General features: G+C 46.9%; 1 protein-coding gene across 1 annotated transcript in view; it reads left to right on the top strand.

Annotated features, from left to right (window-relative positions):
- The window catches only part of RICTOR (RPTOR independent companion of MTOR complex 2), a 291,482-nt gene that overhangs the window by 164,032 nt on the left and 106,521 nt on the right, over positions 1 to 20,929 (top strand). Inside the window, exons 7-9 of the mRNA XM_063961244.1 lie at positions 12,004 to 12,130; positions 13,664 to 13,833; positions 19,510 to 19,577. Coding sequence (XP_063817314.1) covers positions 12,004 to 12,130; positions 13,664 to 13,833; positions 19,510 to 19,577 — 365 coding nt within the window. The remainder of the gene's footprint in view (positions 1 to 12,003; positions 12,131 to 13,663; positions 13,834 to 19,509; positions 19,578 to 20,929) is intronic.

Genomic DNA, 20,929 nt, shown 5'->3' with positions numbered 1-20,929 from the left:
GTGAATGTAGACACACTTTGTTTAATGTACAAAGTTATAAAAAATATTGGCTAAAATGACCTTCAGGCTGTGTGTATAAGGTGTATATGAAACATAAATGCATTCTGTGCTTAGACTTAGGTCCCATCACCATGATATCTCATTATGGTATGCAATTATTCCAAACTACGGAAAAATCGATATCCAAAATACCTCTGGTCCCAAGCATTTTGGATAAGGGAGACTCAACCTGTAATAATAATACAAGCTTCCTTTGTGCTGCCTACGGCACCCTGGAATTTGGATGTTGTGTTGGAATTTCTACGGTCCTCCTGGTTTGAGCCTCTGATGAAGATAGAAGATAAGTACCTCACGTGGAAGATGGTGATGTTACTGGCCCTGGCTTCTGCTTGACGTGTCTCGGACTTGAGGGCCTTATTGTGTAAAAGTCCGTACTTGGTCTTTTACGAGGTCAGAGTGGAGCTCCGGACTAGACAGCAGTTCCTGCCAAAGGTTGTCTCCGCGTTTCACCTGAATCAACCTATTGTAATTCTTTCAAGTTCTGACACCACTGCTCCTCCGGTGGCATTGGATGCTGTGCGTTCCTTAAAGATCTATGTCAAGCGCACGGCTCGGGTCAGAAAAACGGATTCCTTGTTCGTGCTCTATGATGCGCAGAAAAAGGGTTGTCCTGCTTCAAAGCAGTCCATTGCTCGTTGGCTTAGGCGTACTATCCAACAAGCCTATGTGTCGGCAGCCTTACCTGTTCCTAAGTCTCCAAAAGCCCACTCTGCAAGATCTGTGGGCTCTTCCTGGGTGGCTGCCAGTGGAGTCTCGGCCTTGCAACTATGCTGAGCTGCTACCTGGTTGGGGAAGAACACCTTTGTGAAGTTCTACAAGTTTGATACCCTGGCCAAAGAGGATACTCAGTTTGGGCAGGTGGTGCTGCAGCAGTCTCCACACATTCCCGCCCGTTCTGGAAGCTTTGGGACTTCCCAACCGTACTAGTTTTCCCCAATATCCCTTATGGATGCTAGAGAAAATAGGATTTTAATACCTACCAGTAAATCCTTTTCTCGTAATCCATAAGGGATATTGGGCGCCCGCCTCAGTGCGTTGACTTTTCTGCAGGTTCTTGTTCTGTAGTTACCTGTTCAGCTGTTGCTGCTGTTACCAGCCGTTGCTGGTTGTTTTATGTTAGTGGTGTGCTGGTATGTAAATCTCCCCACCTTTTGTTATCATGTTCCTTCTCTCATATATGTCCTTTCTCCTTCGGGCACATTTTTACCTATAACTGCCTGTGGGAGAGGGCATAGAGGCGAGGAGCCAGCACACCCAGTTGAAGAAATTTGAAGTGCACTGGCTCCTTTAGACCCCGTCTATACCCCATCATACTAGTTTTCCCCAATATCCCTTATGGACTACGAGAAAAGGTTTTACCGGTAGGTATTAAAATCCTATTTTTAGACTTTAAGGGACAGCCTTCGCTGCATGTTTACTGTGGGCCTTCGCTGCATCTGTCCTTGACCTCAGCCATGGGTCATATGGACCTTTGGCTGCCTGTTTGAACTCACTGTGCATCCCTGCACCCTGACCAGTTTTCTCACCTTGGTCCCTGCGGTGCCTTGGTCCGCTACGGATATATTGTGGCCTATCTCAGCAGCCGGAGCTCACTAGAGCAGGAGTGGATGTACCTTCAGAATGTGTTTTCCATATCATGGTCCCTGTTGGAATTTTTCTGAGAATTCCCAAAAATCAGTCTGTTCTTGCACATTGTGGCCAGTTGTATGGTGCTGTTATAACTGTAGCTCCTATGTGACCATACAGATTGTTGCGCCGGTTTCGGGCCGTGGTCCAGCTTCAGATTGCCAAAGCAGCTTTGAATATCCATCAGTCCTGTGTTCTGCCTTACTTGAGGACATAGGGGTATATGCAATTGCGGTCGAATTTCAGAAAAAGTCGAATTCCGGAACGTTTTCGCCTCAAAAAATCAATTCGCCTATGCAGTACAGTACTTTTTCGCAAAAAAACGGACATTCAGAATTCGACTTTTGTCAATTCGACTTTTTTCGCATTCGACTTTTCTGCAATGGTACAGATGCTGCAATTCGCCCCAAGCATATTCAATTCAAGTTTGGAAATTCGACAGCAGGGCTTTTAGACAGCAAATTCGTCATTTTCAATCCGCCACACTTTGGAGGGTGAAAACAAATAAAAAAATTTTAAACATGTTTTTTTTTGTGTTTTTTTTTCTGGGAATAGAAGATCTATTTATATTAGAAGGGATTAGGTACTTTTTTTTTTTTTTTTTGGAGGCACAAATATTATTTATATATTTTTTAAAATATTATTTTTTTTTTTATTTTTTTTTTAATGCTGGAACGGTAAAATCATAAAAAAAAATGGCGTGGGGTCCCCCCTCCAAAGCATAACCAGCCTCGGGCTCTTCGAGCTGGTCCTGGTTCTAAAAATGCGGGGAAAAAATTGACAGGGGATCCCCCGTATTTTTAAAACCAGCACCGGGCTCTGCGCCTGGTGCTGGTGCCAAAAATACGGGGGACAAAAAGAGTAGGGGTCCCCCGTATTTTTAACACCAGCATCGGGCTCCACTAGCTGGACAGATAATGCCACAGCCGGGGGTCACTTTTATGCCGTGCCCTGCGGCCGTGGCATTAAATATCCAACTAGTCACCCCTGGCCGGGGTACCCTGGGGGAGTGGGGACCCCTTCAATCAAGGGGTCCCCCCCAGCCACCCAAGGGCCAGGGGTGAAGCCCGAGGCTGTCCCCCCCCATCCAATGGGCTGCGGATGGGGGGGCTGATAGCCTTTTGTGATAATAAAAAGATATTGTTTTTTCCAGTAGTACTACAAGTCCCAGCAAGCCTCCCCCGCAAGCTGGTACTTGGAGAACCACAAGTACCAGCATGCGGGAGAAAAACGGGCCCGCTGGTACCTGTAGTACTACTGGGAAAAAAATACCCAAATAAAAACAGGACACACACACCGTCGACAGTAAAACTTTATTTCATACGTCGACACACACATACTTACCTATGTTCACACGCCGACATCGGTCCTCTTCTCCATGTAGAATCCACGGATACCTGAAAAGAAAAGTTCAATATACTCACCTCAGCCATGGTCCAGAGATAAATCCACGTACTTGGCAAAAAAACAAAGCGAACACCCGCTCCATGCCGGACTGAAAGGGGTCCCATGCTGACACATGGGACACCTTTCCACGAATGAGACCTGTCAGTGACAGCTGTCACAGACAGGTCTCTAAGCCAATCAGGAAGCGCAACTTCGTTGCGCTCACCTGATTGGCTGAGCGCTGTCTGCACTGTGACAGCGCATCGCACAGCTCCCTCCATTATATTCAATGGTGGGAACTTAGCGGCTAGCGGTAAGGTCACCCGCCGGTCAGCGGCTGACCGGCGGGTGACCCCACCGCTACCCGCAAAGTTCCCACCATTGAAAGTAATGGAGCGGCTTTGCGAGGCGCTGTCACAGTACAGACAGCGCTCAGCCAATCAGGTGAGCGCAACGGCAGTAGCGCTTCCCGATTGGCTGAAGGGACATCAGTGACAGGAGTCACGTGATGTCCCGGCATTCGGGAGAAAGGGGTCTGATGTGAAAACATTGGACCCCTTTCTAGTCCGGTATGGCTCGGGTTTTTGCGTTTTCTTTTTTTTTAACAAGTACGTGGATTTATCTCTCTGGACGCTGGAAGGTGAGTATCATTTTTTCACAGGTACCCTCGGATCGTCGGAGACCGTGGCAGTCGGCGTGTCAACATAGGTAAGTATGTGTGTGTCGGTAGTGTGTAATAAAGTTTTACTGTCAAAGGTGTCTGTGTCCTGTTTTTATTTGGGTATTTTTCTCTATCGTCCTAGTGGATGCTGGGGTTCCTGAAAGGACCATGGGGAATAGCGGCTCCGCAGGAGACAGGGCACAAAAGTAAAGCTTTCCGATCAGGTGGTGTGCACTGGCTCCTCCCCCTATGACCCTCCTCCAAGCCAGTTAGATTTTTGTGCCCGGCCGAGAAGGGTGCAATCTAGGTGGCTCTCCTAAAGAGCTGCTTAGAAAAGTTTAGCTTAGGTTTTTTATTTTACAGTGAGTCCTGCTGGCAACAGGATCACTGCAACGAGGGACTTAGGGGAGAAGAAGTGAACTCACCTGCGTGCAGGATGGATTGGCTTCTTGGCTACTGGACATCAGCTCCAGAGGGACGATCACAGGTACAGCCTGGATGGTCACCGGAGCCTTGCCGCCGGCCCCCTTGCAGATGCTGAAATAAGAAGAGGTCCAGAATCGGCGGCAGAAGACTCCTCAGTCTTCTAAAGGTAGCGCACAGCACTGCAGCTGTGCGCCATTTTCCTCTGAGCACACTTCACACGGCAGTCACTGAGGGTGCAGGGCGCTGGGAGGGGGGCGCCCTGGGAGGCAAATGAAAACCTATTTTGGCTAAAAATACCTCACATATAGCCTCCGGAGGCTATATGGAGATATTTAACCCCTGCCAGAATCCGTTAAGAGCGGGAGACGAGGCCGCCGAAAAAGGGGCGGGGCCTATCTCCTCAGCACACAGCGCCATTTTCCCTCACAGAAAGGCTGGAGGGAAGGCTCCCAGGCTCTCCCCTGCACTGCACTACAGTAACAGGGTTAAAACAGAGAGGGGGGGCACAAATTTGGCGTTAGAAATATATAAAAAAGATGCTATAAGGGAAAACACTTATATAAGGTTGTCCCTATATAATTATAGCGTTTTTGGTGTGTGCTGGCAAACTCTCCCTCTGTCTCTCCAAAGGGCTAGTGGGTCCTGTCCTCTATCAGAGCATTCCCTGTGTGTGTGCTGTGTGTCGGTACGTGTGTGTCGACATGTAGGAGGACGATGTTGGTGAGGAGGCGGAGCAATTGCCTGTAATGGTGATGTCACTCTCTAGGGAGTCGACACCGGAATGGATGGCTTATTTAGGGAATTACGTGATAATGTCAACACGCTGCAAGGTCGGTTGACGACATGAGACGGCCGACAAACAATTAGTACCGGTCCAGACGTCTCAAAAACACCGTCAGGGGTTTTAAAACGCCCGTTTACTTTAGTCGGTCGACACAGACACAGACAGGGACACTGAATCCAGTGTCGACGGTGAATAAACAAACGTATTCCTTATTAGGGCCACACGTTAAAGGCAATGAAGGAGGTGTTACATATTTCTGATACTACAAGTACCACAAAAGAGGGTATTATGTGGGATGTGAAAAAACTACCATAGTTTTTCCTGAATCAGATAAATTAAATAAAGTGTGTGATGATGCGTGGGTTCCCCCCGATAGAAAATTATGGGCGGTATACCCTTTCCCGCCAGAAGTTAGGGCGCGTTGGGAAACACCCCTTAGGGTGGATAAGGCGCTCACACGCTTATCAAAACAAGTGGCGGTACCGTCTATAGATAGGGCCGTCCTCAAGGACCAGCTGACAGGAGGCTGGAAAATATCATAAAAAGTATATACACACATACTGGTGTTATACTGCGACCAGCGATCGCCTCAGCCTGGATGTGCAGAGCTGGGGTGGCTTGGTCGGATTCCCTGACTAAAAATATTGATACCCTTGACAGGGACAGTATTTTATTGACTATAGAGCATTTAAAGGATGCATTTCTATATATGCGAGATGCACAGAGGGATATTTGCACTCTGGCATCAAGAGTAAATGCGATGTCCATAACTGCCAGAAGATGTTATGGACACGACAGTGGTCAGGTGATGCAGATTCCAAACGGCACAAAGGTGTATTGCCGTATAAAGGAAGAGGAGTTATTTGGGGTCGGTCCATCGGACCTGGTGGCCACGGCAACTGCTGGAAAATCCACCGTTTTTACCCTAAGTCACATCTCTGCAGAAAAAGACACCGTCTTTTCAGCCTCAGTCCTTTCGTCCCTATAAGATCATATCTGCCCAGGGATAGAGGAAAGGGAAGAAGACTGCAGCAGGCAGCCCATTCCCAGGAACAGAAGCGTTCCACCGCTTCTGACAAGTTCTCAGCATGGCGCTGAGACCGTACAGGACCCCTGGATCCTACAAGTAGTATCCCAGGGGTACAGATTGGAATGTCGAGACGTTTCCCCTTCGCAGGCTCCTGAAGTCTGCTTTACCAAGGTCTCCCTCCGACAAGGAGGCAGTATGGGAAAAAATTCACAAGCTGTATTCCCAGCAGGTGATAATTAAATTACCCCTCCTACTACAAGAAAAGGGGTATTATTCCACACTATATTGTGGTACTGAAGCCAGAAGGCTAGGTGAGACTTATTCTAAATCTAAAAATTTTTTGAACACTTACAAAGGTTCAAATCAAGATGGAGTCACTCAGAGCAGTGATAACGAACAGGAAGAAGGGGACTATATAGTGTCCCGGGACATCAGGGATGCTTACCTCTATGTCCCAAATTTGCCCTTCTCACTAAGGGTACCTCAGGTTCGTGGTGCAGAACTGTCACTATCAGTTTCAGACGCTGCCGTTTGGATTGTCCACGGCACCCCGGGTCTTTACTAAGGTAATGGCCGAAATGATGATTCTTCTTCGAAGAAAAGGCGTCTTAATTATCCCTTACTTGGACGATCTCCTGATAAGGGCATAGTCCAGGGAACAGTTGGAGGTAGGAGTAGCACTATCTCGGATACTGCTACAACAGCACGGGTGGATTCTAAATATTCCAAAATCGCAGCTGATCCCGACGACACGTCTGCTGTGCCTAGGGATGATTCTGGACACAGTCCAGAAAAAGGTGTTTCTCCCGAAAGAGAAAGCCAGGGAGTTATCCGAGCTAGTCAGGAACCTCCTAAAAACAGTGCATCATTGCACAAGGGTCCTGGTAGAAAATGGTGGCTTCCTACGAAGCAATTCCATTCGGCAGATTTCACGCAAGAACTTTTCAGTGGGATCTGCTGGACAAATGGTCCGGATCGCATCTTCAGATGCATCAGCGGATAACCCTATATCCAAGGACAAGGGTGTCTCTCCTGTGGTGGTTATAGAGTGCTCATCTTCTAGAGGGCCGCAGATTCGGCATTCAGGATTGGATGCTGGTGACCACGGAGCCCAGCCCGAGAGGCTGGGGAGCAGTCACACAAGGAAAAAAATTCCAGGGAGTGTGATCAAGTCTGGAGACTTTTCTCCACATAAATATACTGGAGCTAAGGGTAAATTTATAATGCTCTAAGCTTAGCAAGACCTCTGCTTCAAGGTCAGCCGGTATTGATCCAGTGGGAAAAACATCACGGCAGTCGCCCACGTAAACAGACAGGGCGACACAAGAAGCAGGAGGGCAATGGCAAAAACTGCAAGGACTTTTCGCTGGGCGGAAAATCATGTGATAGCACTGTCAGCAGTGTTTCATCCCGGGAATGGAAACTGGGAAGCAGACTTCCTCAGCAGGCACGACCTCCACCCGGGAGAGTGGAAACTTCATCGGGAAGTTTTTTCCACATGATTGTAAACCGTTGGGAAATACCAAAGGTGGACATGATGGCGTCCCGTCTGAACAAAAAACGGGACAGGTATTGCGCCAGGTCAAGAGACCCTCAGGCAATAGCTGTGGACGTTCTGGTAACACCGTGGGTGTACCAGTCGATGTATGTGTTCCCTCCTCTGCTTCTCATACCTAAGGTGCTGAGAATTATAAGACGTAGAGGAGTAAGAACTATACTCATGGCTCCGGATTGGCCAAGAAGGACTTGGTACCCGGAACTTCAAGAGATGTTTACAGAGGTCTTATGGCCTCTGCCGCTAAGAAGGGACTTGCTTCAGCAAGTACCATGTCTGTTCCAAGACTTACCGCAGCTGCGTTGGTTGGCATGGCGGTGGAACGCCGGATCCTAAGGGAAAAAGGCATTCCGGAAGAGGTCATTCCTACCCTGGTCAAAGCCAGAAAGGAGGTGACCGCACAACATTATCACCACATGTGGCGAAAATATGTTGCGTGGTGTGAGGCCAGGAAGGCCCCACAAAGAAATTTCAACTCGGTCGATTCCTGCATTTCCTGCAAACAGGAGTGTCTATGGGCCTCAAATTGGGGTCCATTAAGGTTCAAATTTCGGCCCTGTCAATTTTCTTCCAGAAAGAATTGGCTTCAGTTCCTGAAGTCCAGAACTTTGTCAAGGGAGTATTGCATATACAACCCTCTTTTGTGCCTCCAGTGGCACTGTGGGATCTCAACGTAGTTCTGGGATTCTTCAAATCACATTGGTTTAAAACCAGTCAAATCTGTGGATTTGAAGCATATCACATGAAAAGTGACCATGTTCTTGGCCCTGGCCTGGACCAGGCGAGTGTCAAATTGGTGTTTTTTTTCTCAAAAAAGCCCATATTTGTTTGTCCATTCGGACAGGGCAGAGCTGCGGACTCGTCCCCAGTTCTCTCCCTAAGGTGGTGTCAGTGTTTCACCTGAACCAGCTTATTGTGGTGCCTTGCACCTACTAGGGACTTGGAGGACTCCAAGTTGCTAGATGTTGTCAGGGCCCTGAAAATATAGGTTCCAGGACGGCTGGAGTCAGGAAAACTGACTTGCTGTTATCCTGTATGCACCCAACAAACTGGGTGCTCTTGCTTTTAAGCAGACTATTGCTAGTTGGATGTGTAATACAATTCAGCTTGCACATTCTGTGGCAGGCCTGCCACAGCCAAAATATGTAAATGCCCATTCCACAAGGAAGGTGGGCTCATCTTGGGCGGCTGCCCGAGGGGTCTCGGCTTTACAACTTTGCCGAGCGGTTATTTAGTCAGGGGCAAACACGTTTGTAAAATCCTACAAATTTGATACCCTGGCTAAGGAGGACCTGGAGTTCTCTCATTCGGTGCTGCAGAGTCATCCGCACTCTCCCGCCCGTTTGGGAGCTTTGGTATAATCCCCATGGTCCTTTCAGGAACCCCAGCATCCACTAGGACGATAGAGAAAATAAGAATTTACTTACCGATAATTCTATTTCTCGGAGTCCGTAGTGGATGCTGGGCGCCCATCCCAAGTGCGGATTATCTGCAATACTTGTACATAGTTACAAAAATCGGGTTATTATTGTTGTGAGCCATCTTTTCAGAGGCTCCGCTGTTATCATACTGTTAACTGGGTTTAGATCACAAGTTGTACGGTGTGATTGGTGTGGCTGGTATGAGTCTTACCCGGGATTCAAAATTCCTCCCTTATTGTGTACGCTCGTCCGGGCACAGTACCTAACTGGCTTGGAGGAGGGTCATAGGGGGAGGAGCCAGTGCACACCACCTGATCGGAAAGCTTTACTTTTGTGCCCTGTCTCCTGCGGAGCCGCTATTCCCCATGGTCCTTTCAGGAACCCCAGCATCCACTACGGACTCCGAGAAATAGAATTATCGGTAAGTAAATTCTTATTTTTTCCCAGTAGTACTACAGGTACCAGCGGGCCCGTTTTTCTCCCGCATGCTGGTACTTGTGGTTCTCCAAGTACCAGCTTGCGGGGGAGGCTTGCTGGGACTTGTAGTACTACTGGAAAAAACAATATCTTTTAATTTTCACAAAGGCTATCAGCCCCCCCATCCGCAGCCCATTGGATGGGGGGGGACAGCCTCGGGCTTCACCCCTGGCCCTTGGGTGGCTGGGGGGGGGGGACCCCTTGATTGAAGGGGTCCCCACTCCCCCAGGGTACCCCGGCCAGGGGTGACTAGTTGGATATTTAATGCCACGGCCGCAGGGCACGGCATAAAAGTGACCCCCGGCTGTGGCATTATCTGTCCAGCTAGTGGAGCCCGATGCTGGTGTTAAAAATACGGGGGACCCCTACTCGTTTTGTCCCCCGTATTTTTGGCACCAGCATCAGGCGCAGAGCCCGGTGCTGGTTTTAAAAATACGGGGGATCCCTGGCCAATTTTTCCCCTGCATTTTTAGAACCAGGACCAGCTCAAAGAGCCCGAGGCTGGTTATGCTTTGGGGGGGGACCCCACGCCATTTTTTTTTCGGGTTTTCCACGATTTTTCCCGTTTTTTAAAATCGCGGCAAAATCCGCCAAATCGGCCGATTTTCGCCCGCGACCCTGGCGAATCCGTTTTTCATTGAATATGGTGAATTCCGGAAGCCACCTTCCGGAATTCACCTGGCGAATTTGGTCGAATTTGAAAAACGGCGAAAATTGCCGCGAATTCGACCGCAATTGCATATACCCCATAGTGCTGCGTGGTTGTTAAGGGCTGTCTCTTTGGAATTGTTTTGTCTGTCTTCTCTGTATACTGCAGTGATGCTCTTTCGCACTGTAAGGGAGACTGCATTTTTTTTTTTCATTGTGATTATTGTCCAAAAAGAATGGCTGTAGACTAATTTTTTGCATTACCTGTTGCCCTCCTCTGCCCCAGCTCACAGCCGTGGGTAAAGCCTGACATACACTGAGCTTGGTCCAGAGCACAGTCTTGAGACCAGTTTTCTGCTTGGTGGGCGAGTACCCAAGTACCTCTGGTGTTGCCATCTCAGATCTGCTATGGGTTTTTCAAAGAAATTTGATGCCGCAAGCGCCCCCTTTTTTTGGGAGCTAATTAGTCTCCATGTGAGTGTTTTAGTCATATCATAGTGCACTCATATTCAATAGATGAGGACATCCGTACCAGAGGAGAGATCTTCCATAACTTAGTAGCCATCCTGGAGTATGAGGAGTCCCCTCCCAGTGACTGATTTGTCACCAGCTTTATCAGGGTAGTTGTTAGCAACCTGGAACATTTAGCACACACACAACCAGGACTATCCCATGCACTCCTATTCTAGAGATCCACCCCATCGCCCAGGTGTGTGTCCCGCAGACTGGAAACAAGCACTTGAATTACTTGAATAATTAAAGCCTATATGTTTTATAAATCATTTTGTTATGATTTTAGCAAAGAAAATGGCAAAAATATACCACCAATTGGGATGCAGTCAATCTACCTACAATCAAAATCCCGACGGTCAAAATACCGACAATTGACCGATGGTCAAAATACTGACATTAAAAATGTCCTCACGATCAAATAAGCAACATCTAAAATGTCAGCAGGTCAAAAAATCGACATGAGTTTTTTTTAATGATTTTTTTCATTGAAACCGACTACTTTACCATCCCAGTGGACCTGAAGGGGGAATGTAATAGTGTGCCCAGCGCAGCGAGGCACCGTGCCCGAATCATGGCGAGCGTACCGAGCTATGCGAGGGAATGCAGTACACCCTATACGGTGTCCATGTTGACCTATGTCAACATACGCAACCAAAAAATTTGCAAAACCTGTGTCAACTTTTTGATTTGTCTACATTTCAAATGTCTATTTTGACCGTGTTGACATTTTAAATGTCTGTATTTTGACCATGTCGGTGTTTTCAACTTGTCGGTATTTTGACCGTCGGATAATTGTCAGTATTTTGACCGTCGGGGTTTTTGATTGTAGGTAACTCATACTGATCCCCCCCAATTATCACTGCTCCAGTTACTCTGACACGGAAACATTATGCAGATGGTATTGGATTGAACTGTAGCAGTTTTGACTTATAGTTTCTCTAGTAACACCATTTAAAATCTATAATAGCCTGTTGCAATAATCAAGAACTAATTGTTTGCCCCTTAAAGTGAGGAGATTGTCTGTCTGACAGGTAGTGTCTGCTGAGGCTTCTCTGACGGATGCCGGTGATCTTTCATCCTTTTAGGTGGAACCAAAAATAACCATTGCAATAACAATAATAAAGCATAAATACATCGCACGGGGTATTTTCCAAACAGTTAAGAGGTTGCTTGGTGTTCTTTTTACACACATTACAGCTTACTTAGGGTACATTTATAAATATATAGGGTAGGGTACTTACAGTAAATATAAACACATCCAGTCTTACTTGGCTAACATTTGGTGACATAAATTCAGAGAGGTGATAAAGTTACACAACAACACACTGACAGCTACCCTGCAGTCACACAAGCCGATCTGTATACCTTGGGTTGTTGGAGGCAGCGTTACATAATCTTCTGCTTGTTGTTTTTCAGATGATTACTGTGAATGCTTCCTTATTCCCTAGCTCTATAACCAATTCCCTGATAGCAGTTGGAAATGACGGCCTTCAGGAGAGGGACAGGATGGTTCGGGCCTGCATTGCTGTTATATGTGAACTAGGTTAGTGTTTTTGAATCGCCAGCTTATAGATAGACTTGTGTACACGTTGGGCTCTTTCATTGTGTTCATCAGTTAGAAATGTATAAGTTCTAAGCCTTCAATGTATTTAATCTATAAAATGTTTTTGTGCAATTTTTAGTTTTGGTACATAGTTGTGTATTTTTTTTTTAAAAACATTTGTAATACAGTAAAGTAGAAGAAAATCCTATTATCACTAAGGGACTAATTCAGCTTGGGTTGTAGATGTGCATAAAAATGCACACCACAACCCTTTGTTCTCACGTGGGGGGCCGCCCCGCATCCAGGATCCTTCCCCTTCCCCATACAGTGATGCGCTCGCATGATTAGGTAGCCCCCTGCCTACTCAGCCTAGCTAGGCAGTCAGAGGGCCGCCATCTTTTGGGTCGAATCGGCTGCGTGTGACGTCACGCAGCCACCGCGGCCCGCCCCAGCAACGGTGCGGACACGCCTGCGTCACCAGTGCACTCTTTGAGGTGCGTTTATTTACTTACGTTGAACGCATATCTGCATTTATGGTAGATTCTACTCACACCTCCGAAATCATCTCTCAGACCCATTGAGCAAAAGTTGCCGGAAGTAGCTATTGCCGCAGCTCACATGTAATTGAATCTGCACTATTGTTCTGTGCATTTCCCAGCATTTTTGAGTGCCATGTTTTATTTGCAAGATTAATGATCCTGATGGCCACCTTCATTGCATCTCTTTATCCCACATGGTAACACAATGCAGATCATTTTCTCTATGCACCAACTACTGTACTTCCTCTGAGCTCTTAGTGGTCATTGACTGTGTTCCGAGTGCTTCCCTACAGGACAGGCAATAAGATCACCCTACATGTGGCTACAGTCAGTACATTGCTTTTAACTTTGTGACCCCTATTGCGTTCTAAATTATTTGGTCTGTAGTTGATGGCTAGTAGTTTAACCTGCATGTGTCTCTAGTATTATTATTATTATTATTTTATTATTATACAGGTTGAGTCTCCCTTATCCAAAATGCTTGGGACCAGAGGTATTTTGGATATGGGATTTTTCCGTATTTTGGAATAATTGCATACCATAATGAGATATCATGGTGATGGGACCTAAGTCTAAGCACAGAATGTATTTATGTTACATATACACCTTATACACACAGCCTGAAGGTCATTTTAGCCAATATTTTTTATAACTTTGTGCATTAAACAAAGTGTGTCTACATTCACACAATTCATTTATGCTTCATATACACCTTATACACACAGCCTGAGGGTCATTCAATACAATATTTTTAATAACTTTGTGTATTAAACAAGGTTTGTGTACATGGAGCCATCAAAAAACAAAGGTTTCACTATCTCACTCAAAAAAGTCTGTATTTCGGAATATTCCGTATTTCGGAATATTTGGATATGGGATACTCAACCTGTATTGGTCTTTTTTTATGTTTAGTCCAATGAATAATCAAATAGACTTGTTCCATTGTTCCCTTAAAAGTTCTTTGATAACTAGTTTGCGTTACGTTTTGCTCCAGCACTTCAGAACCCGGAAGTGGTGGCGCTCAGAGGCGGGCTCAGCACGATCTTAAAAAATGTGATTGACTGCCAATTAAGTCGAATAAACGAAGCCCTCATCACCACAGTCCTGCACCTCCTTAATCATCCAAAGACTCGTCAGTATGTGCGCGCTGACGTAGAATTAGAGGTAAGTGCCGTCACTGTCTGTGACGCTCTGCAGACTATTGCACCGGTGCAGTTTGCTGCCATTTTCCCGATTTATGTTTCAGAAATGGGTAAACCGGTGCTGTGATCAGAAATAGTTCAGCATTGTTGCTGCATGTTTAATTGTCTTACATTTTCATGTCGTCGATATTAAAATACACATTTTGCCTCTGTTAAACACAATCTAATTGTATACTTTCTCTGACGTCCTAGTGGATGCTGGGAACTCCGTAAGGACCATGGGGAATAGCGGCTCCGCAGGAGACTGGGCACAAAAGTAAAGCTTTAGGACTACCTGGTGTGCACTGGCTCCTCCCCCTATGACCCTCCTCCAAGCCTCAGTTAGATTTTTGTGCCCGAACGAGAAGGGTGCACACAAGGGGCTCTCCTGAGCTGCTTAGTGAAAAGTTTAGTTTTAGGTTTTTTATTTTCAGTGAGACCTGCTGGCAACAGGCTCACTGCATCGAGGGACTAAGGGGAGAAGAAGCGAACTCACCTGCGTGCAGAGTGGATTGGGCTTCTTAGGCTACTGGACACCATTAGCTCCAGAGGGATCGAACACAGGCCCAGCCATGGAGTCCGGTCCCAGAGCCGCGCCGCCGGCCCCCTTACAGAGCCAGAAGCAAGAAGAGGTCCGGAAAATCGGCGGCAGAAGACATCCTGTCTTCACCAAGGTAGCGCACAGCACTGCAGCTGTGCGCCATTGCTCCTCAGCACACTTCGGTCACTGAGGGTGCAGGGCGCTAGGGGGGGGCGCCCTGAGCAGCAATAAAAACACCTTGGCTGGCGAAAATACATCACATATAGCCCCCAGGGCTATATGGATGAATTTTAACCCCTGCCAGATTACACTGAAAAACGGGAGAAAAGGCCGCCGAGAAAGGGGCGGAGCCTATCTCCTCAGCACACTGGCGCCATTTTCCCTCACAGCTCCGTTGGAGGGAAGCTCCCTGGCTCTCCCCTGCAGTCACTACACTACAGAAAGGGTTAAAAAAGAGAGGGGGGCACTAATTAGGCGCAGTATAAACAATACAGCAGCTATAAGGGGAAAAACACTTATATAAGGTTATCCCTGTATATATATAGCGCTCTGGTGTGTGCTGGCAAACTCTCCCTGTCTCCCCAAAGGGCTAGTGGGGTCCTGTCCTCTATCAGAGCATTCCCTGTGTGTGTGCTGTGTGTCGGTACGTTTGTGTCGACATGTATGAGGAGGAAAATGATGTGGAGGCGGAGCAAATTGCCTGTAATAGGGATGTCACCCCCTAGGGGGTCGACACCTGAGTGGATGAACTGCTGGAAGGAATTACACAGTGTCAGCTCTTTACAAAAGACAGTGATTGACATGAGACAGCCGGCTACTCAGCTTGTGCCTGTCCAGACGTCTCATAGGCCGTCAGGGGCTCTAAAGCGCCCGTTACCTCAGATGGCAAATACAGATGCCGACACGGATACTGACTCCAGTGTCGACGGTGAAGAGACAAATATGACTTCCAGTAGGGCCACACGTTACATGATTGAGGCAATGGAAAATGTTTTACACATTTCTGATAATACGAGTACCACCAATAGGGGTATTATGTTCAGTGAGGAAAAACTACCTGTAGTTTTCCTGAATCTGAGAAATTAAATGAGGTGTGTGATGAAGCGTGGGTTTCCCCCGATAAAAAAAACTGATAATTTCTAAAAAGTTATTGGCATATATCCTTTCCCGCCAGAGGTTAGGGTGCGTTGGGAAACACCCCCTAGGGGGGATAAAGCGCTCACACGCTTGTCAAAACAAGGGCTCTACCCTCTCCGGAGATGGCCGCCCTTAAGGATCCTGCTGATAGAAAGCAGGAGGGTATCCTAAAATGTATTTACACACATACTGGTGTTATACTGCGACCAGCAATCGCCTCAGCCTGGATGTGCAGTGCTGGGTTGGCGTGGTCGGATTCCCTGACTGAAAATATTGATACCCTAGATAGGGACAGTATATTATTGCCTGTAGAGCATTTAAAAGATGCATTTCTATATATGGGTGATGCACAGCGGGATATTTGCCGACTGGCATCAAGAGTAAGTGCGCTGTCCATTTCTGCCAGAAGAGGGTTATGGACACGACAGTGGTCAGGTGATGTGGATTCCAAATGGCATATGGAAGTATTGCCTTATAAAGGGGAGGAGTTATTTGGGGTCGGTCTTTCAGACCTGGTGGCCACGGCAACAGCTGGGAAATCCACGTTTTTTACCCCAGGTCGCCTCTCAACATAAGAAGACGCCGTATTATCAGGCGCAGTCCTTTCGTTCCCATAAGGGCATGTGGGCAAAAGGTTCCTCATTTCTGCCCCGTGACAGAGGGAGAGGGAAACGGCTGCAGAAATCAGCCAGTTCCCAGGAACAGAAGCCCTCTCCCGCCTCTGCCAAGCCCTCAGCATGACGCTGGGGCTTTACAAGCAGACAGGGAGGCAGTGTTGGAAGCCATTCACAAGCTGTATTCCCAGCAGGTGATAATTAAGGTACCCCTCCTGCAACAAGGAAAGGGGTATTACTCCACACTGTTGTGGTACCGAAGCCGGACGGCTCGGTGAGACTGATTTTAAATCTAAAATCTTTGAACACTTACATACAGAGGTTCAAATTCAAGAGAAGGGGACTACATGGTGTCTCTGGACATCAAGGATGCTTACCTTCATGTCCAAATTTACCCTTCTCACCAAGGGTACCTCAGGTTTGTGGTACAGAACTGTCACTATCAGTTTCAGACGCTGCCGTTTGGATGGTCCACGGCACCCCGGGTCTTTACCAAGGTAATGACCGAAATGATGATACTCCTTCGAAGGAAGGGAGTTTTAGTTATCCCTTACTTGGACGATCTCCTGATAAGGGTAAGATCCTGGGAACAGTTGGAGGTCGGTGTAGCACTATCTCAGGTAGTGTTGCGACAGCACGATTGGATTCTCAATATTCCAAAATCGCAGCTGTTCCGACGACTCGTCTTCTGTTCCTAGGGATTATTCTGGACACAGTTCAGAAAAAGGTGTTTCTCCCGGAGGAGAGAGCCAGGGAGTTATCCGAGCTAGTCAGGAACCTCCTAAAACCGAGCCAAGTCTCAGTGCATCAATGCACAAGGGTTCTGGGAAAAATGGTAGCTTCCTACGAAGCAAAGCCATTCGGCAGATTCCACGCAAGAACTTTCCAGTGGGACCTGCTGGACAAATGGTCCGGGTCGCATCTTAAGATGCATCAGCGGATAACCCGGTCACCAAAGACAAGGGTGTCCCTCCTGCGGTGGTGGCAAAGTGCTCATCTTCTAGAGGGCCGCAGAGTCGGCACTCAGGACTGGGTCCTGGTGACCACGGATGCCAGCCTGCGAGGCTGGGGAGCAGTCACACAGGGAAAAAATTTCCAGGGCTTATGGTCAAGCCTGGAGACATAATTTCACATAAATATCCTGGAGCTAAGGGCCATTTACAATGCTCTCAGCTTAGCAAGACCTCTGCTTCAAGGTCAGCCGGTGTTGATCCAGTCGGACAACATCACGGCAGTCACCCATGTAAACAGACAGGGTGGCACAAGAAGCAGTCAATGGCAGAAGCTGCAAGGATTCTTCGCTGGGCGGAAAATCATGGGATAGCACTGTCAGCAGTATTCATTCCGGGAGTGGACAACTGGGAAGCAGACTTCCTCAGCAGGCACGGCCTCCACCCGGGAGAGTGGGGACTTCACCCAGAAGTCTTCCACATGATTGTAAACCATTGGGAAAAACCAAAGGTGGACATGATGGCGTCCCGCCTAAACAAAAAATTGGACAGGTATTGCGCCAGGTCAAGGGACCCTCAGGCAATAGCTGTGGACGCTCTGGTAACACCGTGGGTGTACCAGTCAGTGTATGTGTTCCCTCCTCTTCCTCTCATACCAAAAGTACTGAGAATTATAATTCGGAGGGGAGTAAGAACTATACTCGTGGCTCCGGATTGGCAAAGAAGGTCTTGGTACCCGGAACTTCAAGAGATGCTCACGGAGGACCCGTGGCCTCTACCTCTAAGAAGGGACCTGCTCCAGCAAGGACCCTGTCTATTCCGAGACTTACCGCGGCTGCGTTTAACGGCAGGGCGGTTGAACGCCGGATCCAGAAGGAAAAAGGCATTCCGGATGAAGTCATCCCTACCCTGATCAAGCCAGGAAGGATGTAACCGCAAAGCATTATCACCGCATTTGGCGAAAATATGTTGCGGGGTGCGAGGCCAGTAAGGCCCCGATGGAGGAATTTTCAACTAGGTCGATTCCTGCATTTCCTGTAAACAGGAGTGTCTATGTGCCTAAAATTGGGGTCCATTAAGGTTCAAATTTCGGCCCTGTCAATTTTCTTCCAGAAAGAACTAACTTCAGTTCCTGAAGTTCAGACGTTTTGTAAAAGGGGTACTGCATTTACAGCCTCCTTTTTGTGCCTCCGGTGGCACCTTGGGATCTCAATGTAGTTTTGGGGTTCCTAAAGTCACATTGGTTTGAACCACTTGAGTCTGTGGAGTTAAAATATCTCTCATGGAAAGTGGTCATGTTGTTGGCCCTGGCCTCGGCCAGGCGCGTGTCAGAATTGGGGGCTTTATCCTGTAAAGGCCCTTATCTGATCTTCCAGACAGGGCGGAATTGAGGACTCATCCTCAATTTCTCCCTAAGGTGTTTTCAGCGTTTCACGTGAAACAGCCTATTGTGGTACCTGCGGCTACTAGGGACTTGGAGGACTCCAAGTTGCTGGACGTAGTCAGGGCCCTGAAAATATATGTTTCCAGGACGGCTCGAGTCAGAAAATCTGACTCGCTGTTTATCCTGTATGCACCCAACAAGCTGGGTGCTCCTGCTTCTAAGCAGACTATTGCTCGTTGGATTTGTAGCACAATTCAGCTTGCACATTCTGTGGCAGGCCTGCCACAGCCAAAATCTGTAAAAGCCCATTCCACACGGATAGGGGCTCATCTTGGGCGGCTGCCCGAGGGGTCTCGGCTTTACAACTTTGCCGAGCAGCTACTTGGTCAGGGGCAAACACGTTTGCTAAATTCTACAAATTTGATACCCTGGCTGAGGAGGACCTGGAGTTCTCTCATTCGGTGCTGCAGAGTCATCCGCACTCTCCCGCCCGTTTGGGAGCTTTGGTATAATCCCCATGGTCCTTACGGAGTTCCCAGCATCCACTAGGACGTCAGAGAAAATAAGAATTTACTTACCGATAATTCTATTTCTCATAGTCCGTAGTGGATGCTGGGCGCCCATCCCAAGTGCGGATTGTCTGCAATACTTGTACATAGTTATTGTTACAAAAATCGGGTTATTGTGGTTGTGAGCCATCTTTCCAGAGGCTCCTCTGTTATCATGCTGTTAACTGGATTCAGATCACAGGTTGTACGGTGTGATCGGTGTGGCTGGTATGAGTCTTACCCGGGATTCATAAATCCTTCCTTATTGTGTACGCTCGTCCGGGCACAGTATCCTAACTGAGGCTTGGAGGAGGGTCATAGGGGGAGGAGCCAGTGCACACCAGGTAGTCCTAAAGCTTTACTTTTGTGCCCAGTCTCCTGCGGAGCCACTATTCCCCATGGTCCTTACGGAGTTCCCAGCATCCACTACGGACTATGAGAAATAGAATTATCGGTAAGTAAATTCTTATTTTTTTTCATTTTAGCAAATCTTGGCGCCATACACAGATTTTCACTACAGACACAATCCGGACACCGCTGAGGGGCAGCTGAAGTAAGTGGTTATAAGTTGTATTGATATCTCTTCTGGGCACCATAAATATTTGGAATAGGAGCCAGTGACCCTGTACTCCTAATTATATTTATAACAAGAACCTCAGAATGTTATTGTTAATAAATAATTAGAAAACATGGATGCATAGTTCATTGTATTGCTATAGACCGGCCTTACGCTAGGTAGACACTGCAATTTGTTTAATGCATGTAAAATTGCATATAAACTGTTATGCTTGTGAGTGTGTTTCGAAGACTTCTGTCTGTATTTTGACCAGTGTGTGTTGAAACCTATATAGGGGGATGGGCTCTAGACTGCACACCCAAGCTTCTTGTAATTAGAGATGCTACTTGGCTGAGATTTGTAGTACTACACATAGAAAAAAAAGATGCAGGGCACTATGCAAACATTACTACTCAAAAGTGAAAAAAAAAAATATTGCAATTAAATATCGTACAAGAGGTTGTTATCATAAATTTGGCCAAAGTTTTGGGCCTGCCCATTTATTTCAATTTTGAGTAGTAATATTTGCATAGTGCCACCTGCATCTCTTTTTCTATGTGATGAAACCTACAATACTGTTTATGCCGAAGACGTGTATGTGAGCACTTTTTTGCAGCCTCTGTCTTTTTGATGCACACCCCGTAAGGTGAATTTTAACAACATTAAAGCATGCAGATAAACAAATGTAATTGCTTGTAGAAACGCAAATATGTGTGGCTGCATTTTGCATAGCGATGTTTATTTTCGTAGCGGTTTGCAAGAGCTGAATTCGCTGTAGAAATGCAGCATTAATGCACAATTTTAGCACCAATGTATACATCACTCTAAGCACCTACATATGTAGTCATTTCTGTAGGTATAGAGGTTTTGTTGTGTGGTTTGTTTTGAAGATGTCAACTGGCCACAGAAAGTGAACTAAATACTCTATGTAATGTTTTTATTCCAATTAGTGATCTGTTTGATTTTGTTTTATGTATCCCATAGTCTAATCCCAACCATTGTTTTCTTATAGAGGTTTATTTCCCCTCTGCTGTTCCTGAACTGTATATGGTGTTAGGAAGGCCATATTGATTTTTGCAGTGAGCTAAGTGGTGCTTTCAGCCCTGAGAAGGTGTTCTCTGTCAGATGCTTTAACCATTTATTATTGCTAGGGAATATGGCTCGGAACTATTCATATACAGTATATACTACTATGTCAGTACAGTAGTAGCATAGGCAGTACGTTTCATTTGGGTGTGTACTGTATGACCGTAGACAAAAAAACTTAACGGTGACACCAGACTTGCAGTGTCCATCCAGTCAGGTGTACGCTTCTCCTTGGCTCCTTGTCTTAACACTTTTTCGCTAGT

This window comes from Pseudophryne corroboree, chromosome 1 (genome assembly GCF_028390025.1).
Source record: "Pseudophryne corroboree isolate aPseCor3 chromosome 1, aPseCor3.hap2, whole genome shotgun sequence".
Lineage (NCBI taxonomy): Eukaryota > Metazoa > Chordata > Amphibia > Anura > Myobatrachidae > Pseudophryne > Pseudophryne corroboree.
The sequence above is the reverse complement of the archived record's forward strand: the minus strand, read 5'-3'. Positions and strand labels throughout refer to the sequence as shown.